This window comes from Sphaeramia orbicularis, chromosome 7, assembly GCF_902148855.1.
Source record: "Sphaeramia orbicularis chromosome 7, fSphaOr1.1, whole genome shotgun sequence".
In the NCBI taxonomy this organism is placed as follows: Eukaryota; Metazoa; Chordata; class Actinopteri; order Kurtiformes; family Apogonidae; genus Sphaeramia; species Sphaeramia orbicularis.
In genome coordinates, this window is record NC_043963.1 from 21,040,255 (window position 1) to 21,054,604 (window position 14,350).

General features: G+C 39.2%; 2 protein-coding genes across 3 annotated transcripts in view; one reads left to right on the forward strand and one right to left on the reverse strand.

Annotated features, from left to right (window-relative positions):
* spryd3 (SPRY domain containing 3) overlaps positions 1–7,678 on the reverse strand; it is a 53,626-nt gene extending 45,948 nt beyond the window's left edge. Inside the window, exons 1-6 of one of the 2 annotated variants that reach the window (XM_030138571.1) lie at positions 7,570–7,678; positions 6,146–6,292; positions 5,148–5,223; positions 2,838–2,962; positions 1,211–1,346; positions 905–1,093 (exon numbers count right to left, since the gene is read on the reverse strand). In XM_030138571.1, coding sequence (XP_029994431.1) covers positions 905–1,093; positions 1,211–1,346; positions 2,838–2,962; positions 5,148–5,223; positions 6,146–6,273 — 654 coding nt within the window. In that variant the 5' untranslated portion in view covers positions 6,274–6,292; positions 7,570–7,678. The remainder of the gene's footprint in view (positions 1–904; positions 1,094–1,210; positions 1,347–2,837; positions 2,963–5,147; positions 5,224–6,145; positions 6,293–7,569) is intronic. The other variant, XM_030138572.1, reaches the window with a different exon arrangement.
* A 71-nt stretch (positions 7,679–7,749) lies between these two features.
* Positions 7,750–14,188, forward strand: igfbp6b (insulin-like growth factor binding protein 6b). Its single transcript, XM_030138573.1, has 4 exons — positions 7,750–10,490; positions 11,383–11,417; positions 12,161–12,280; positions 12,673–14,188. The coding sequence occupies exons 1-4, from the start codon at positions 10,154–10,156 to the stop codon at positions 12,784–12,786; spliced, it is 606 nt and encodes a 201-aa protein (XP_029994433.1). The 5' UTR covers positions 7,750–10,153; the 3' UTR covers positions 12,787–14,188.
* Positions 14,189–14,350: the final 162 nt, after the last annotated feature.

Sequence of the window (14,350 nt, forward strand, 5' to 3'; positions counted from 1 at the left end):
AGCAACACCGCAATGCTCGGGGTATTTCTGACGTGCTAATTATACGTCACACTATACGCTGTGCTGCATCACCACCCCTTTGATTCTGGAAGGCAGGTCCACTGTGTAAAAGTCCAGCCTGTCTCACCTCTGTTACTCCTTTGGCTTGGCTGTGGAAATCAGTCAATGGTTTCTTCCAGTGAAAGGTACTCTTGCTTGAGCATACCAAGACATTTTGGACAATTTCATGCTCTCAACTATAGGGAAACAATTAGGGGAGGACCCCTTTCTCTTCCAACATGACTGTACACCAATGCACAAAGCATAGTCCATAAAGACATGGATGAGTGAGTATAGTGTGGAGGAACTTGACTGGCCTGCAAAGAGTGCTGACCTCAACCTGATAAAACACCTTTGGAATGTAACATCACAAATGCACTTCTAGAGGAGTGGGCAAAAATTCCCATAAACACACTCCTAAACCTCATGGAAAGCTTTCTCAGAAGAGTTAAAACTGTTAAAGCTGTAAAGACTGGGCCATCTTCATATAAAATAATATGGATTAAGAATGGGATGTCATTAAAGTTCATGCGTGTGCAGGCAGATGTCTCAATACTTTTGACAATATTGTGTATCTTGGCATGTCATATTCATACGTGAGTGAATGTTTGCTTGGCCTCTGGTCAAATCTAACCCCATCTTTCACTTTAGGTGGTTAAATTATTCATTTTACACTCAACTCACAATAAAAACATCGAGTCAGTGAAGTTGGATCTACCATTAGACAGTTTACATTAGCATCACAGTAAGTAAACAGAGAACATTAATCACCCATGACATTTACTCTGGCATATTTGACTCTCGTCTTAAGCTACAATAAATGTCACCCCCCCGCCGTATATTTTTGTAACTTATTACTTCTTACCGTGCCGCTCACTCTGACATCATAAAGCCGTCCCCAGTCATCTTCGTGGCTGTCCACCATCATCATACTATCATCTTCCTCTAGGAACCACTCAGCCTGCAGGTCAACTCTCACCTCCTCCCCCATGGAGTGCATCCCTACAGCGGGAAAGAGCCCCTCTGCTGAAACAGGAACCTCTACTGAACCTACCTGAATATAAAGAAACACAAAGCAATGTATTTATAGATACATCGACTAAATTAAACTGTAAAGTGATTACATGCCAGTGTGTGTTAAATAATGAAAAACGGCCTCAGAAACACTGACCTCTTTGCCATTTTTGGTAAAAAAGACTGTTGTTACACCTGCTTCAATATTTTCAGAGTGAATTCCACAGCCGATGCGGTCTCCACGAGCACATTTTGGTCCAAATTGCTGCCCCACAGGGTTCCCGTTATATAACCTAAAATGAAAGAAAAATCTTTAAAATGAATATCCAAAACAAAACTTGAGACTTCTGTAATCTAGCAATGGCTAAATTGGGCCGGTAAGACAATTACAGTTATTGCTTTGAATGACAACAGAATTTTATATGATCAGAATACAAAGGAGTGTTAGGTCCACAGTTAAGTTATAGTATTTTGAGCAAAAGGTTATATCACAAGAATAAAGTTGTAATATTTCAAGGAAATGTAGAGATATCATTTCACAAAGGATTCTCCTTAGTACACTTTCTTCTTGCAGTATTATACCTTTTTCTCCTAACACTCCTGATGTTGTCATAATACACATTTGTCCCAATAAATAATATTATATTTGCTAATATTAAATATTTACTCAACTATGATGTTACATACTGCCCAGAAACAACTGGTTTCTCAAAGAAAGAATATCTTTTATCCCTATAAATGTAAATAAACCCTTTAGGGGTAATTATTGGTATCAACTGGTATATAAAAAGTACATTACATTACATTTTTGCCATATTGTCCAGCCCTACTGCTTAAGCAAGTAATCCATCATGATTGTTTTTGTAACTTAAGTGGCTTGAAAGTGAAAAACTAGTCGTGGTGCTCATAAGTCATGATACATTATGATTAATTAGAAAACCTAAGCACTGTAAATTCCAAAATTACTGTAAATTCTATACCATTGGGTTAACTATCTACATGTCACTCTGAGATATGTAAACATGTCATGTTTTATTACTTTAATTCTGGTTTTGACAGCTCATTTTAGAACCACAAGATTTTGGGGATCTGTTTGCAGAAACGGTATATAGTAGTCATATGTTTTCATTATAACTGTGAAAACTTGCCCAACCATGTTGCTCTACCATGTTTCAACAGTAACCCAGAGAAAGCAAATCAATCACTGACTGTAGAGGTTTTATTTTGAAGTGACAGCAACCATAGGCTCTCCAACTCCCTAAGTAAAGTATGTAACATTTTTCTTGTGTTTAGTAAAAATTAGTCAAACTTGGCATCCTCTCCTCTTAGCAAATGAGGCGGAGAAAGTGGTAGACGAGTAATTGAACACACAAAAAAAAATGTACTTTCTGATTTTTCCACAGCAGTTATGATCTAAGAGAGACATAAACCCACATCCATCCACACCATCACATAAATTAACCACATTAGCAGTGTAGTAAGAGAGAAGAGCAGAAAAAAATGGGAGTCGCTTCATTTTCATATTGTTCCGTCCATGCTTGTTGGACAATACTGTTATATATTGAGTGAAATGAGAACAGAATTAGTATTGTAAGAGGCAATACAATATATTTTAAGGAAGATGTTACATACTTTGTCTTTAAAACCTAAATTCTTCATACAAAAATTAGCCAACATATTCTGATTGTTGAAAATATTTAAGAGCAGAGCAGGGTGATAGATGAAATTACTTTCGTAGAAACCATGCTGTAATGAAGTGCATAGATGACTGTGGTTTAACTTACTTGCCGTTGTCAGCGTGGTAAGCTACAGAGTATGGCAGCCAGCCAGGCTGGTGGTCCAGCCGATAGAATTTCGGCACCAGGCCCACAGCAATAGTCCCCCTCACCCCCGTGTCCACTATTGTCACCTACACACACAAACACACGTGTAAAAACAACTGTGGAGCCAGTTATACCTATATACTTTGAACGATTAGGTGGACAACATTCATTTAAAACCAAAAATCACAACCATTAACTGACCCAACCTCCAATAAAATGACACAGGCTGCCAGACAGAATTAGGTCAAAGATAATGAAGGGAAATACAGAGGAATAACTTTATCCACTTAGTCTGTTTATGTTCCTTCTCTGTGACCTTTCAAGTGATCACTCTTCTTTAAAATGTCTTCCACTGTATCATTCCTAGCTTCTCTTTCCCACCCTCTATGTTCTGCTTACATGTCTTCTATGTGTACACATGAAACCTAAGTTCTCATGTTTCCCCGTATAAAAATTCAGGCCTAATTCTTTTGGTCTGTGGTTTGACACTTTAAAGTAAATACTTTATACTGCTGCTTTGTTAAAGAGCTAAATTCTTGGCCTCAGCAGATTACAGCTTTACTTGGAATGCTTAAAAAGTTAAACAACCGTGTATGTCTACATGATTGTCCAAATAAAAGTTACAAAAACATGTGAGATGACTTAGATGAGGAAAGAGTAGGAATGTGTTTGCTGATGAGCCATGAGGTTGTGCTGAAAAATGACTGAAATTTTCAAATAAATCTGTTAAAATAAGTGGAATGCTACAGATGTTCAGCCGGGTTTCAGGAGGCGTTTGACAAAAACTATGCAGCGGTACTGTCAAAGGTAAAATGGATTCCTTTTGAAAGCATTACGAGGAAACACAAGGATAGCAATGACGCATACTTTGACAAAAGCATGACCTTTATTACAATAAAAGCTCCAAACTTTTGAAGATATCTGGGAAGCTGACAGCATGTGCGTCATTGCATAGTGAATAGCATAAAACTCAGGATAATTCACACACTGAGATCCACTTGTTTAAATGTCAAATGGATCTAGCAGACTCACAATATGGCTCTCATTTAAATATAAATGCTATCATGAATATTTTCTGGGAAGGAGAAAGACAGATGTGGAGGTCACATGTAACATTTTATTTAAATGAATTGCTGACAAATGTGGCATCACGGACACGTAACTGTCAAAATAAGCAGCACATTGTGACAGCGTACTGTCAACCTGTATACCGGCTTATCTACCCAGATACAAAATGTTGATATACAGCAAATGTGCACCTCTTCTCAGTGAAGTGAGAGCAGAATGATTATTTATAAGATATTGATACCGCTATGAAACACTGATGCTGCATGCCGTCTGGCCATGTCCCAGTGAAAAGATATCACTAGATAATATATAGGCCTCATGTTCCTTCCTAAACCCTAAAACATCAGCCAAGAAAGTCCAGTATGCCTGTCGCACCTTTCATCCTGACCACACGTCACTGGGTCTGCTCTGACGTACACCATCCGCAAACAAGCTGGCTCATAAATAACCATCTGCAGTCCTCAACACCAAATTTATTATGACTGAACCTTTGCAAGTGTTCCAGTGTTAAATCACCAGGAATCTTTTCTCTCACACTCTACTATTTGGATGAGATCTATTAAAAAGACTTGAAACATAGAGGCAAATCAGCTTTGCTAAATATATGTATAAATAAACAATTTCTGTTGCTGCCAGACTGCCTGCCCATCAGCTGAAAAACACTGTGTGTTAGACTAATCTTTGTGCTCAGAGATACCACCTAACCCACACCCCGCTCCTCATTCCAATGTAGCGAGGACATTCTTGAGGTAGTGGTTTTGCACTGATGAACTGGGGCTGTGGGGGGGCATTCAGAATTTAATATGAAGTAGAGAAAATTGTCAGCATTAGGAAACCAGGGGATAAAACTGCTGGCTGGATGGAAAAGCAATCTTGGGCACAACCAGGGATGATGGTATGTGGTTAGCCTATCATATTGTGAATAGTTCGCCTCATTTCAAAATGAAAGATTATGCAAAGTACCAATGGTCCTGTTATTTTCTAGTGACTGGCTGATGTAATTTAGAGGGGTGTATAGCAAACTAAATGCAAAGCTCAGCAATACACTTAGTGATAGCAGTTTACAGCAACACACTCAACTAATGAGAAGACCCTGAAAGCAAATGGCCAACTCCTGCTGTACAACAAAAAGAGCTCAGTAACAATAACAACATGAGTTGACGAAAAGTAATGTCAAGAAGATTTCATCATCAATGGTCTTACCTCAAAATAGCAATTTCCCTTTGATAAAGGATGACCAGCCACATAACAACCCACCTCTTCAGAGTTCCCTTGGTAACTAAAAAGAAGATATTATACTGCAGGTTAACAAAAGGTCATCGTTACATGTACAATTAGAGAAACATGTCCTTTAATTGTGATCAAAAACGGACCATCAGCCATAAGAGTGATTGCAGGGACCAAGATTGACAGCAGATACAAACCTCTGCTCTTTATCCAAATAATTTTTTTTTTTTTAATTGCAAAACAGCATACACATGACCATATGACTACTGACTTTGATTGTTTCATAGGATGTAACATCCAGAAGCTTAACAGAATACTTTCTCTTATAAAGGATAAACTTTTTTTGGAGGTTGTAATACTAATTTGGAGTTTGTTATACATTTGGAGGTAGTGTTACTATCTATGGATAATCTTGACTTTAAATTCTACTAAGTTAATGTGACTCAGTCAACAGATTTTAAGGTAAAAAGTTGGTCAGTTATAAACCAAAAGCACGCATAGAGCTGCCCTTCTGTCAGTCATCCAGGTTCTACCCCTGATGTGGGTCCTTTGACCTCTGTTTTATAAGCCTCTGTTCAATTTCCAATCCAATAGAATTGTTCCAAAATTTGAGTCAATAAATAGAATAGAATAAAATCAAAGAGTGCAAATATTCTTTTTGAGAGCCAAAGACTAAAGACCTAACATGTGGTGGGTTAACATTTTGATATCTCACCACTTCTGCTCAACTTCACCAGCATATTTTTTCAGTTATTATGGGAAGGTGTAGACACAGAAATATGGGCAGTATGAAATTACTCAAGGGTATTTTGAGCATTCAGAGTTTGATTCCAGCTGAGTGACCAATACTATACCCCTCTTTTTTTTTACTGTATGCAACTTTCCTGTCATCTCTCAATAAAGGTTAAAAATTTCAACGAAAAAGACCATGATATCTCTAGGGTCAATCACATTGTGAGATCCAAAAAACTAACCTGAGGGTATCCCCATCCTTCAGCAACCTCATATAACGTTCCTGTGCAGGTCGCCCATCCCCAATATCACGCACTCGACGCCTCAAATTCAAGAGACATCTGTGGTGTAGTACATTGATGTCATCCATCTGTATGATAACAGTGGATCTGTAAGAAAAATACTTCAATGAAGACTTTCAAATGAATTCAAAAGGTACCATCACCTACATATTTCTTGAATGAAATTTAGAGAAAGAGACAAAAAAGGAAGCTAAATGCTCTGCACCAGTTCCACATATCATCATGCCAGAGGTCTGGAAACAAAATTACTATAATATATGAAAGTTTTTGACAAATGTTCAGTCTTTACATATTATCTACAACACATCTTGACACGAAGATGTAGCCACAATGAGAGGTTAGGTCAAAATACCCAAAAAAGAAAGCAACTCAATGCTATTTTTAGTTTTTGTTTGTTTGTTTTAACTCAAACCTTATTTCAACCAGAAAAGGTTCAGTGAGAAGGCAAAACTCTTTCACAAGAGTGAAATGGCTCAGTGGCATAGTTTTACCAGACTGACACCAAAAACTACATTTGCAAAGCTGACATTTACCCTGGCTTGTGACACTATATCAGATCTATTCATAAGATAGGTGATATAGCTGATGTGAGATGTGTTATATTTCAGAATTTAATAACAAATACTCTACTCCTGGACACACCACTAATCACACCACAGTTTTCAACTAATATTAAAGAGGCTCACCCTACCTTCTTTGATATATGTACTATTAAATAATAGTATTATCGTACATTTCTTACTCTACACGATTCAAACGTATGTGTCATTAAAAATATCGACAGCCTATCTGATATCCGATATGTGTGGAAGTAGCTAATGCTATCTCGCTAAAGACAATCGTGTCTATCAATCTCGTCCTAACTCCCGAAACGCAAGTACAGTATTTCTCTGATCGTAGGTAATAAAGTAATCCAAAGAAAATGAGCCGCAGTGAAGTGAAGTGGGCGTGCCAATGTTTACTTCTGAAGCTAGGCTGGCTAGCTGTCAACACATAACTATTAACCAACCACTTCGCTAACGACAAGGCAAGTTTGCTACGTTAAGCTAGCATCAATTTTATGAGACTTAATTGCCAACATTCTAACTGAAGACAATTAACCCCCGGTGTTACAACAATATGTTTAAAAGGTAACAGTTTATTTTTGCGACTTCCCTAGAAAGGTGTAAGGAGTCTAATTAACACTAAGTCGCGATGCTACAAACAGGTTAGCATTGCTCGCTGCTAATGTGCTAGCATCGCTGCTCAAAGCTGAGGCTCGGTGCTGACTAGAGCATATGAAGATAACTAGACACTATTTCTCACATTGGTCAGCAGAAAACTGATTTATTACAGTTATTTTTGTACTCAACACAGTCGCTTACCTGTTATATTATGGACAAATGAGACAGATATTCACTTTTGTTCATCAGCTATCCATAGCTCCTAATAAAAACTTTACAAACTAGAGTTCGGCGCTTTTCTGTGACGTCATAGCCTCGCTACATAAACAGCCAATTGCAGCGAGTGTTGAAAAATGGTGACAATCATTTAGCCAATCATTGAATGTGTGTGTATGTGTGTACTCTTTCATTTCTTCACGTCCAATATTACAGATATATCTACCCTTACCAACCACACAGTCAGGAGTACAGGAAGTTTACTTTTACAAGACTTTGATAGAGCAGGTGGTGGTCACATTTTGCAAAATTCAGAGGAAACCACTCAGCAGGCCAAGCATCACTCTCTGCAAGAATATGAATGTATGTGTGAGTACTGTCTGCTTTACTGACAGAAAAAGCATCAATAGCCAGATTTATCAAGACAGCTGGGATAGACCTAAGCTGGGAAGACAGAGAGAAAAGATGCAGAGGAAGAAATAAGAGGGATAAAATAAAGGGGTGTGTGGAAAAGAAAGCCCCTGTTGGTCTGGCGTGTGTCTTGGAACATTCTCCTGATATGTGGAAACAGACTAGAGCTGTGGCTTGCAAGCTGATGGGAACACAAGACGGCAGGTGATTTCTGCTCTACTTGCCAAGATTAATCAGAACAATGAGCTGCTGATGGCGAGGTACATTTTGGCCTCATGTAGCCCTTAATCCAGCGAGAACAGGCCAGTGGGTATGTCTTTGTGCTCTGTCATATCTGCATGTCTGTGGCAGGAACAAGTCACCCAATGCAAGGCAAACTGCTCATACAGAAAGCACACTGCAGCACTAGGCCATGCAGACTATACTACACGTTTTGTATATGCACATGTATGCCTTGAAGCAATATACAAAAGCACGCTGTCAATAGATTAATGTCCTAATGCTGTTATGCTCATTCTCACATTTTCATTAGATGGTAATATCTTGTTCGTGTTACATCTGTCCACAGAGCACCAATAGCAGTAAGGCAATGTCAGATAACACAGGAGACAGAGGGACTCTAGATAAGAGAGGAATTCCTCAACATTCTACACGCCGCCAACCACTAGTAATGATTTTCATGTGCAAACTTTGAACTGAAATTTTTCTTTTTGTACCTTCACTTTAGGAACTTCATCATTTATACACTGTACACATCGAACATCATATTTGTTAGAAATATTGTTTTACATTAGTTTTCACAGCTATTCAGATATTACAGTTTTATTCTGTCAAGGATCAGGCATTGTGTTTTGAGTAGTATGAGATTTTCAATAGTGAAATTGCAAGTGGAGTAAAGTATTACTACCAATCTAAGTGGGACTGTATGCGCATTCCTGCAAAGAGGAATCATCCTCCTAATTATCAAGACAGTTACCCTTTCAATTCATACAACTGTCAAGCAGTAACCTGAGCTGCCCTCATAGTTAACATAGTATATGGTCCATAAAATTTCTCCTAAACTTATATTAAGGATTGGCTGGAGAAGTTAACTCTCTTATAACAAAAAAAAGGAGGCTAACCCTCTTGTAGAGGCGAGTCAGTACAGATCTGACTCAGAGGTTGCTTAAGTGTGTAGGACATGAAGTTGTTTTGTATTAGTTATATTTTTTAAAATATGCTCTCATAAAACTAACAACATTTTTGCCAGCATATTGTTAATATAGTCTCATACTTTATTAGGTTTTGCAACTAAATTTGCAGTTTAACTGCCAACATGTAAGACAATTGTCCAAGATGACATATGAAAAAAATACTACTTTAGTCGTGACAGTCCAACTGCATGAATACATGCATAGGTTTGTGTTTGAGACACAACTTCATATGGAATTCAGCCTGAGGAAATTACATTTGTTGCAGTAAAGGCCATTGCCGTGGCAGCAGTGATAGAGGCACATACATTTTTATGTGTTACCATGGCAAATATTATTCTAGAATAGTCATTTACATCAGAAACAAAGTGACAATAGTTAAACGTGATTATTTTTCTGCTTGTGAAATGCTGAAGATAAGTGTCAAGAGGGGGATGATATGATTATATGTTAGTAACAGGAAAGGGTGGGGAGATTTTAATAATTTCTAAAAAGGAACATAATCCACTCCCCTCTTGCTCTCTCCCTCCCTGCCACCTCCTTCCTCTTCTCTCCCTCTGAGTCCCAGCCCCTGAAGGTGTCATAACTGTGCTCTTTCTCTCTCTCTCTTTCTCTTTCTCCCCCTCACTCACTTACTCTCTCTCTGTCTCTCTGTGTCTTTCTCTCTCTCTCTCTCTCTCTCTCTCACTCACTCACTCACTCACTCACTCTCTATCACCGCCTTTCAGATCTTTAAAAGCTGGTGCTTTGCTGTGTCTCTCTCGATCTCCATTTGTCTCCTCTGGCACTGCAGGGGACTCAACCGGCAAAGCACCAAGGAGAGCTACTGTGTAGAAACGGGAAGAAGACTGAGGAAAGGGGAGAGAAAGGGAGGGAGAGTGAAAGAGAAATATACATCCAGAAATAGCATCAGCCACATTTAACTGACAGAGAGTGACAGTGTGGAGAACCTGAGACCTGGACAGAAAATGCCTATCCTTTCTAACTTAACAACCGTTGTTTTGCTGCTGATTGCTCATTGCGGATCATGGACCGGGGCAAACCGTTTGGGCCCCTTCAAGGTCTGTCCCTCTTGCAGGGATCCACTGGGAGCAGGTCGGCCCCCCAGGGACCATAATGTTGCCGGCAGCACGTCAGTGTTGGCCCAGGGAGAGCCCTGTGGTGTGTACACCCTGAGCTGTGCCAAAGGGCTCCGCTGTGTTCCTCCACCAAGGGAGCACAGCCCCCTCCAGGCTCTGTTACAGGGAAGGGGCATTTGCGCTAAGCACAGCAGGACTAGTCCTACTGAGAGGCCCCACCCCACAGGTAAGATATATACTCACACACGTGCATGACTGCACATACATGCATGCACCTACACATGCACACAGACACATGCATGGACACTGCAGGTAGGATTGACATGGCCACAGCAGGACTGATAGTATGGTAACAGGCGCCGCATATGATTGTATGTACAGTGTGCCCTTGCATTGCTGTGAGCTGCATTTGATGCTGTGTCACTCTGCAACAAAAAAAAGGCTAATTAGTGTTTGACATTTAAGCCTGGATGCCTTTTGTGGACCATAGAGGAATTTGACAATCTCTAGCATCCATCACCACTCTGCAGGGCTTCTATGATGAAAATGTCATTTTGCTAAAATGTTTTAATTGCTCCCAAATCCCCCAACCCAAATTGATTATTGTGGGTTGTGTTCAAGGACCTTTTATTTAGTCTTTAGATGATGCAACAATGTTTAAGTGAACACACCTGCATTTATGTCCTCTGTGCCATGTTATATTCATGTGTTTCAGCGACAGGACTCATGGCAGTGGTCTGTCCGATAAGTCAGCCCTTCTGTGGAGAATTTAAAATGAATGTGAAACTGTCACTGTGTCGCTTACATCCTGATCAAGCTGCTTTTTATTGCAGTGATCTCCATCTACTGTTCAAACTAAGATACTGCGATTCTCTATCCAAGCAGGAAATGTGCTGCTGAAAATTAGGTCTCTTATTGAATGGCCAAGTCCAAATAGATGTCATCAGGGTGACTCCGGAATAATGTCTTGTGCTCAGTGTTGCCAAGCTATATAACAAATAAATATTACACATTATTTATAGAGTTTCTTGCACACTATGATAATGGATGTAGTTTGATGTAAATAAGTATAATTATTTAATGTCACATTTTCATGCCAGTGTGTCATCTTCTCTCAGGTCCTCATCCCTCACACAGTGGTGACATAGAAAAAGTAAGTTAATTCTCTTATTTTGCCATTTATAATGAATGAAGCCAGACACAAATACTGAGATGTCCACATTATATGAATGCACATCATCTCTCGTAAAAAAAAAGGTTGTATACTGTAATATTTTGCATCTTAGACACTGTAGATCCTCTGCTGTTTGGGCTGTTGCAGTTGCATGTACACACACACTGCTCTGAAGCCGTGCATTATGGTGCATGATGTGTGTGCTGCTATGCGGCAGAACTAATTGAGCATGATGTCAATCAGGAAAGTTTCAAGTCGTCCGCTGCAGCCACAGATTTCTCACTTTTCAAGCTAGAATAGCTAACTGTAGCTTTTGAGGTGCTTCAGCTCTGTGTGTCTATATCATCATGAGAGCAGTAACAGTCTTATAACAATTCAAGATCACATAGTTATATTTGACAAAGTGGCACAAAAACACTTCAAACTATTCAGTGACCTGAAAACCCAAAGGATTGTGTAACAATATGGTTATATAATGTTATACAATATGTGACATCTGATATACAGGAATATACATATTCTCTGCTTCTGGCTCTAGTGCTGCATCACTGTAGCTAATCTTTTGTGATTTACATTGACACACATCTTGGACGAAGAGTATTTCTGCCAACACAATCTTAGAAGGGGAGATAACAGCTTGCCTTTGTGACTCTTTAGATTAAGACAGGTCCTCTGTTGTTGCCTTCAGTGATCTCTGAAGTCACAATCTTCCCTCTTTTTAGGCACCATGCCGCAAGCTGCTCAATAGTGTCCTGAGAGGTCTTGAGCTGACAATCTTCCAGTCTGACCGTGACATCTATATACCCAACTGTGACACTCGTGGATTCTACAGGAAAAAGCAGGTAGAGTATTGCAATCACCTGAGACAAATGACAGTAATGCTCATATGTGGAAAAGCATTCAAAGTAATGCATGTGAAGTATTCCTCATACCATAGAAGTTTGCTGTGTCTTTGCTGTTCTAATTTGGTGTATGTATTTATGTGAGCACTGCACTCCACTGCAGTTTTCTATTCACTGCATCCACAGATTTGTCTGTGACCACAGGGCTGAGAATAACTGACACTTAACTCTCTGAGCCGCTCAGCTGTAGGCTCAGAGACTCAGTACTGCGCTATGATGACATATCATTTTTTCCTCTGTCTCTCTCACCACCTTTCCCACTCACCCCTTTTTTCTTTCTATCAATCTCCACCCTCTTTGAATCTCCCTCTCTGTCTTCTAATCTTGCACAGTGTCGTTCCTCCAAGGGCATGCAGCGTGGCCATTGCTGGTGTGTGGATGAGCTCGGCACGCCTGTGCCATCACGTGCCAGTGAAGATGGTACTTTACCATGCGATGGGGAGTGAGGGATGAGCCTGTTCTATTGCTTTGAGCCTGGAGGAAGAGGAGAAGGAGGAGGAGAGGAGGTGGTGGAGGAGCAGGAGCACAGGGAGAGGGGTGGCTTTAGCATGTGCTAGGCACTGCCTGGACAGGAGGTAGCAGGGATAAACCACTTCCTATGGAAAATACACACCAGTTAATGTTCATGTCCTCTCAGAAGCAAGACACACACACTTACACAGTCCAGCAGCAACAACAATAACATCTGCCTGAATGTTCAACAGTTGCAGCAACGTCCTCTGCGTTGTCCAGTGACATGCTGCATGCTCACATTAATGCTCTGTGAACTGCCTCAGTGATCCAAGCGGTATTAACTCCGAATGATCTCTATATTCCCTGGCTCTTGTCCTGGCTTTCTGGTAGATTTTTATTTTCCTTATTACTTTAGGATAGCTGACACTGCCTGTGTTTGTTCTGATCTCAGTGGGCTGAAATACTGTTATGCAGGTGACGTGACACAGATGTTTGAAAAATGTGTCTCCCTCACCGGTCCTCTCTCCCTCTCTCCAAAGATACACTGATATCAATACAACTAATTGACAGAATATTTCTTTTCTATTAATTTATTTTTGAGTATGTATTTCCATCAAGTATTGCTTGAATCTCTCGGTATCTTATATATGTCAAGTCAGAAAAAATAGTCATACAAATACAATCCTGGATGCCTCTGTTCATTTTATTTGTCAAAATTGCGTTCTGACTGCTTATTAGTTGATTGTTTGTACATATATTGGAATTTTGTGGTTGACTGTGTGTTATAAAGTGGCTGACAAAAAGCTTACGGCTGTTACCCTTTTCAAAAAGTTGTAAGGCATATTTTTATACACGTCAATATAATATTTTATATATGAATTGTTGGTTTATTTAATGAACTACAGTACAATGCCATGTATTTTTATATTGTCAGCAGTTTCTTATTTAAAGACAGAGATTATTTTATTTCATGTTAAGGGAAGTGATGTGCTTTAGAGGCACCTTTATGGCAAAACTCATCACATTCATCAGAGCTATTCAACTGCTGTACATCTTATGGTTATATCTCATGTTCTTATCTTATTTATGCTTTGTTTAGTTGAAAATGAGAATGTCCATGTTACTATTATGTTTTACTTTGGCACTTCATCATATAAATTCTAATTTCAATAGAGGTAAAAATGATTAAATTTGTTATTGTTAGAGTATGTCTTTCCCAAGTCCTTGCAAAAGTCATTAAATTGTGTGCTATTAAAGTGTGATTAGAATTTATCTATTTCTAACCAATCTTGTTGTGCCAATGTGTGTGCTGTGATGATAGTTCCATGCACAAAGGACTTAAATAAAACATAATGATAATAAATATGGAGAAGAATAAAACATATATTAATATAACAGCAGGTGTTGAGTGTGTTCCTTGTATTGTACATGTTAATAATGATGGATCAAAATAAGAATTAAGGTATTGAATAGAAATAATGCTGATGGAGGCGTAGAAGGAAGAAAACAATAACTGTTATCAAGGCACAGTCACTCTGACACTTTATGTTGCCATTC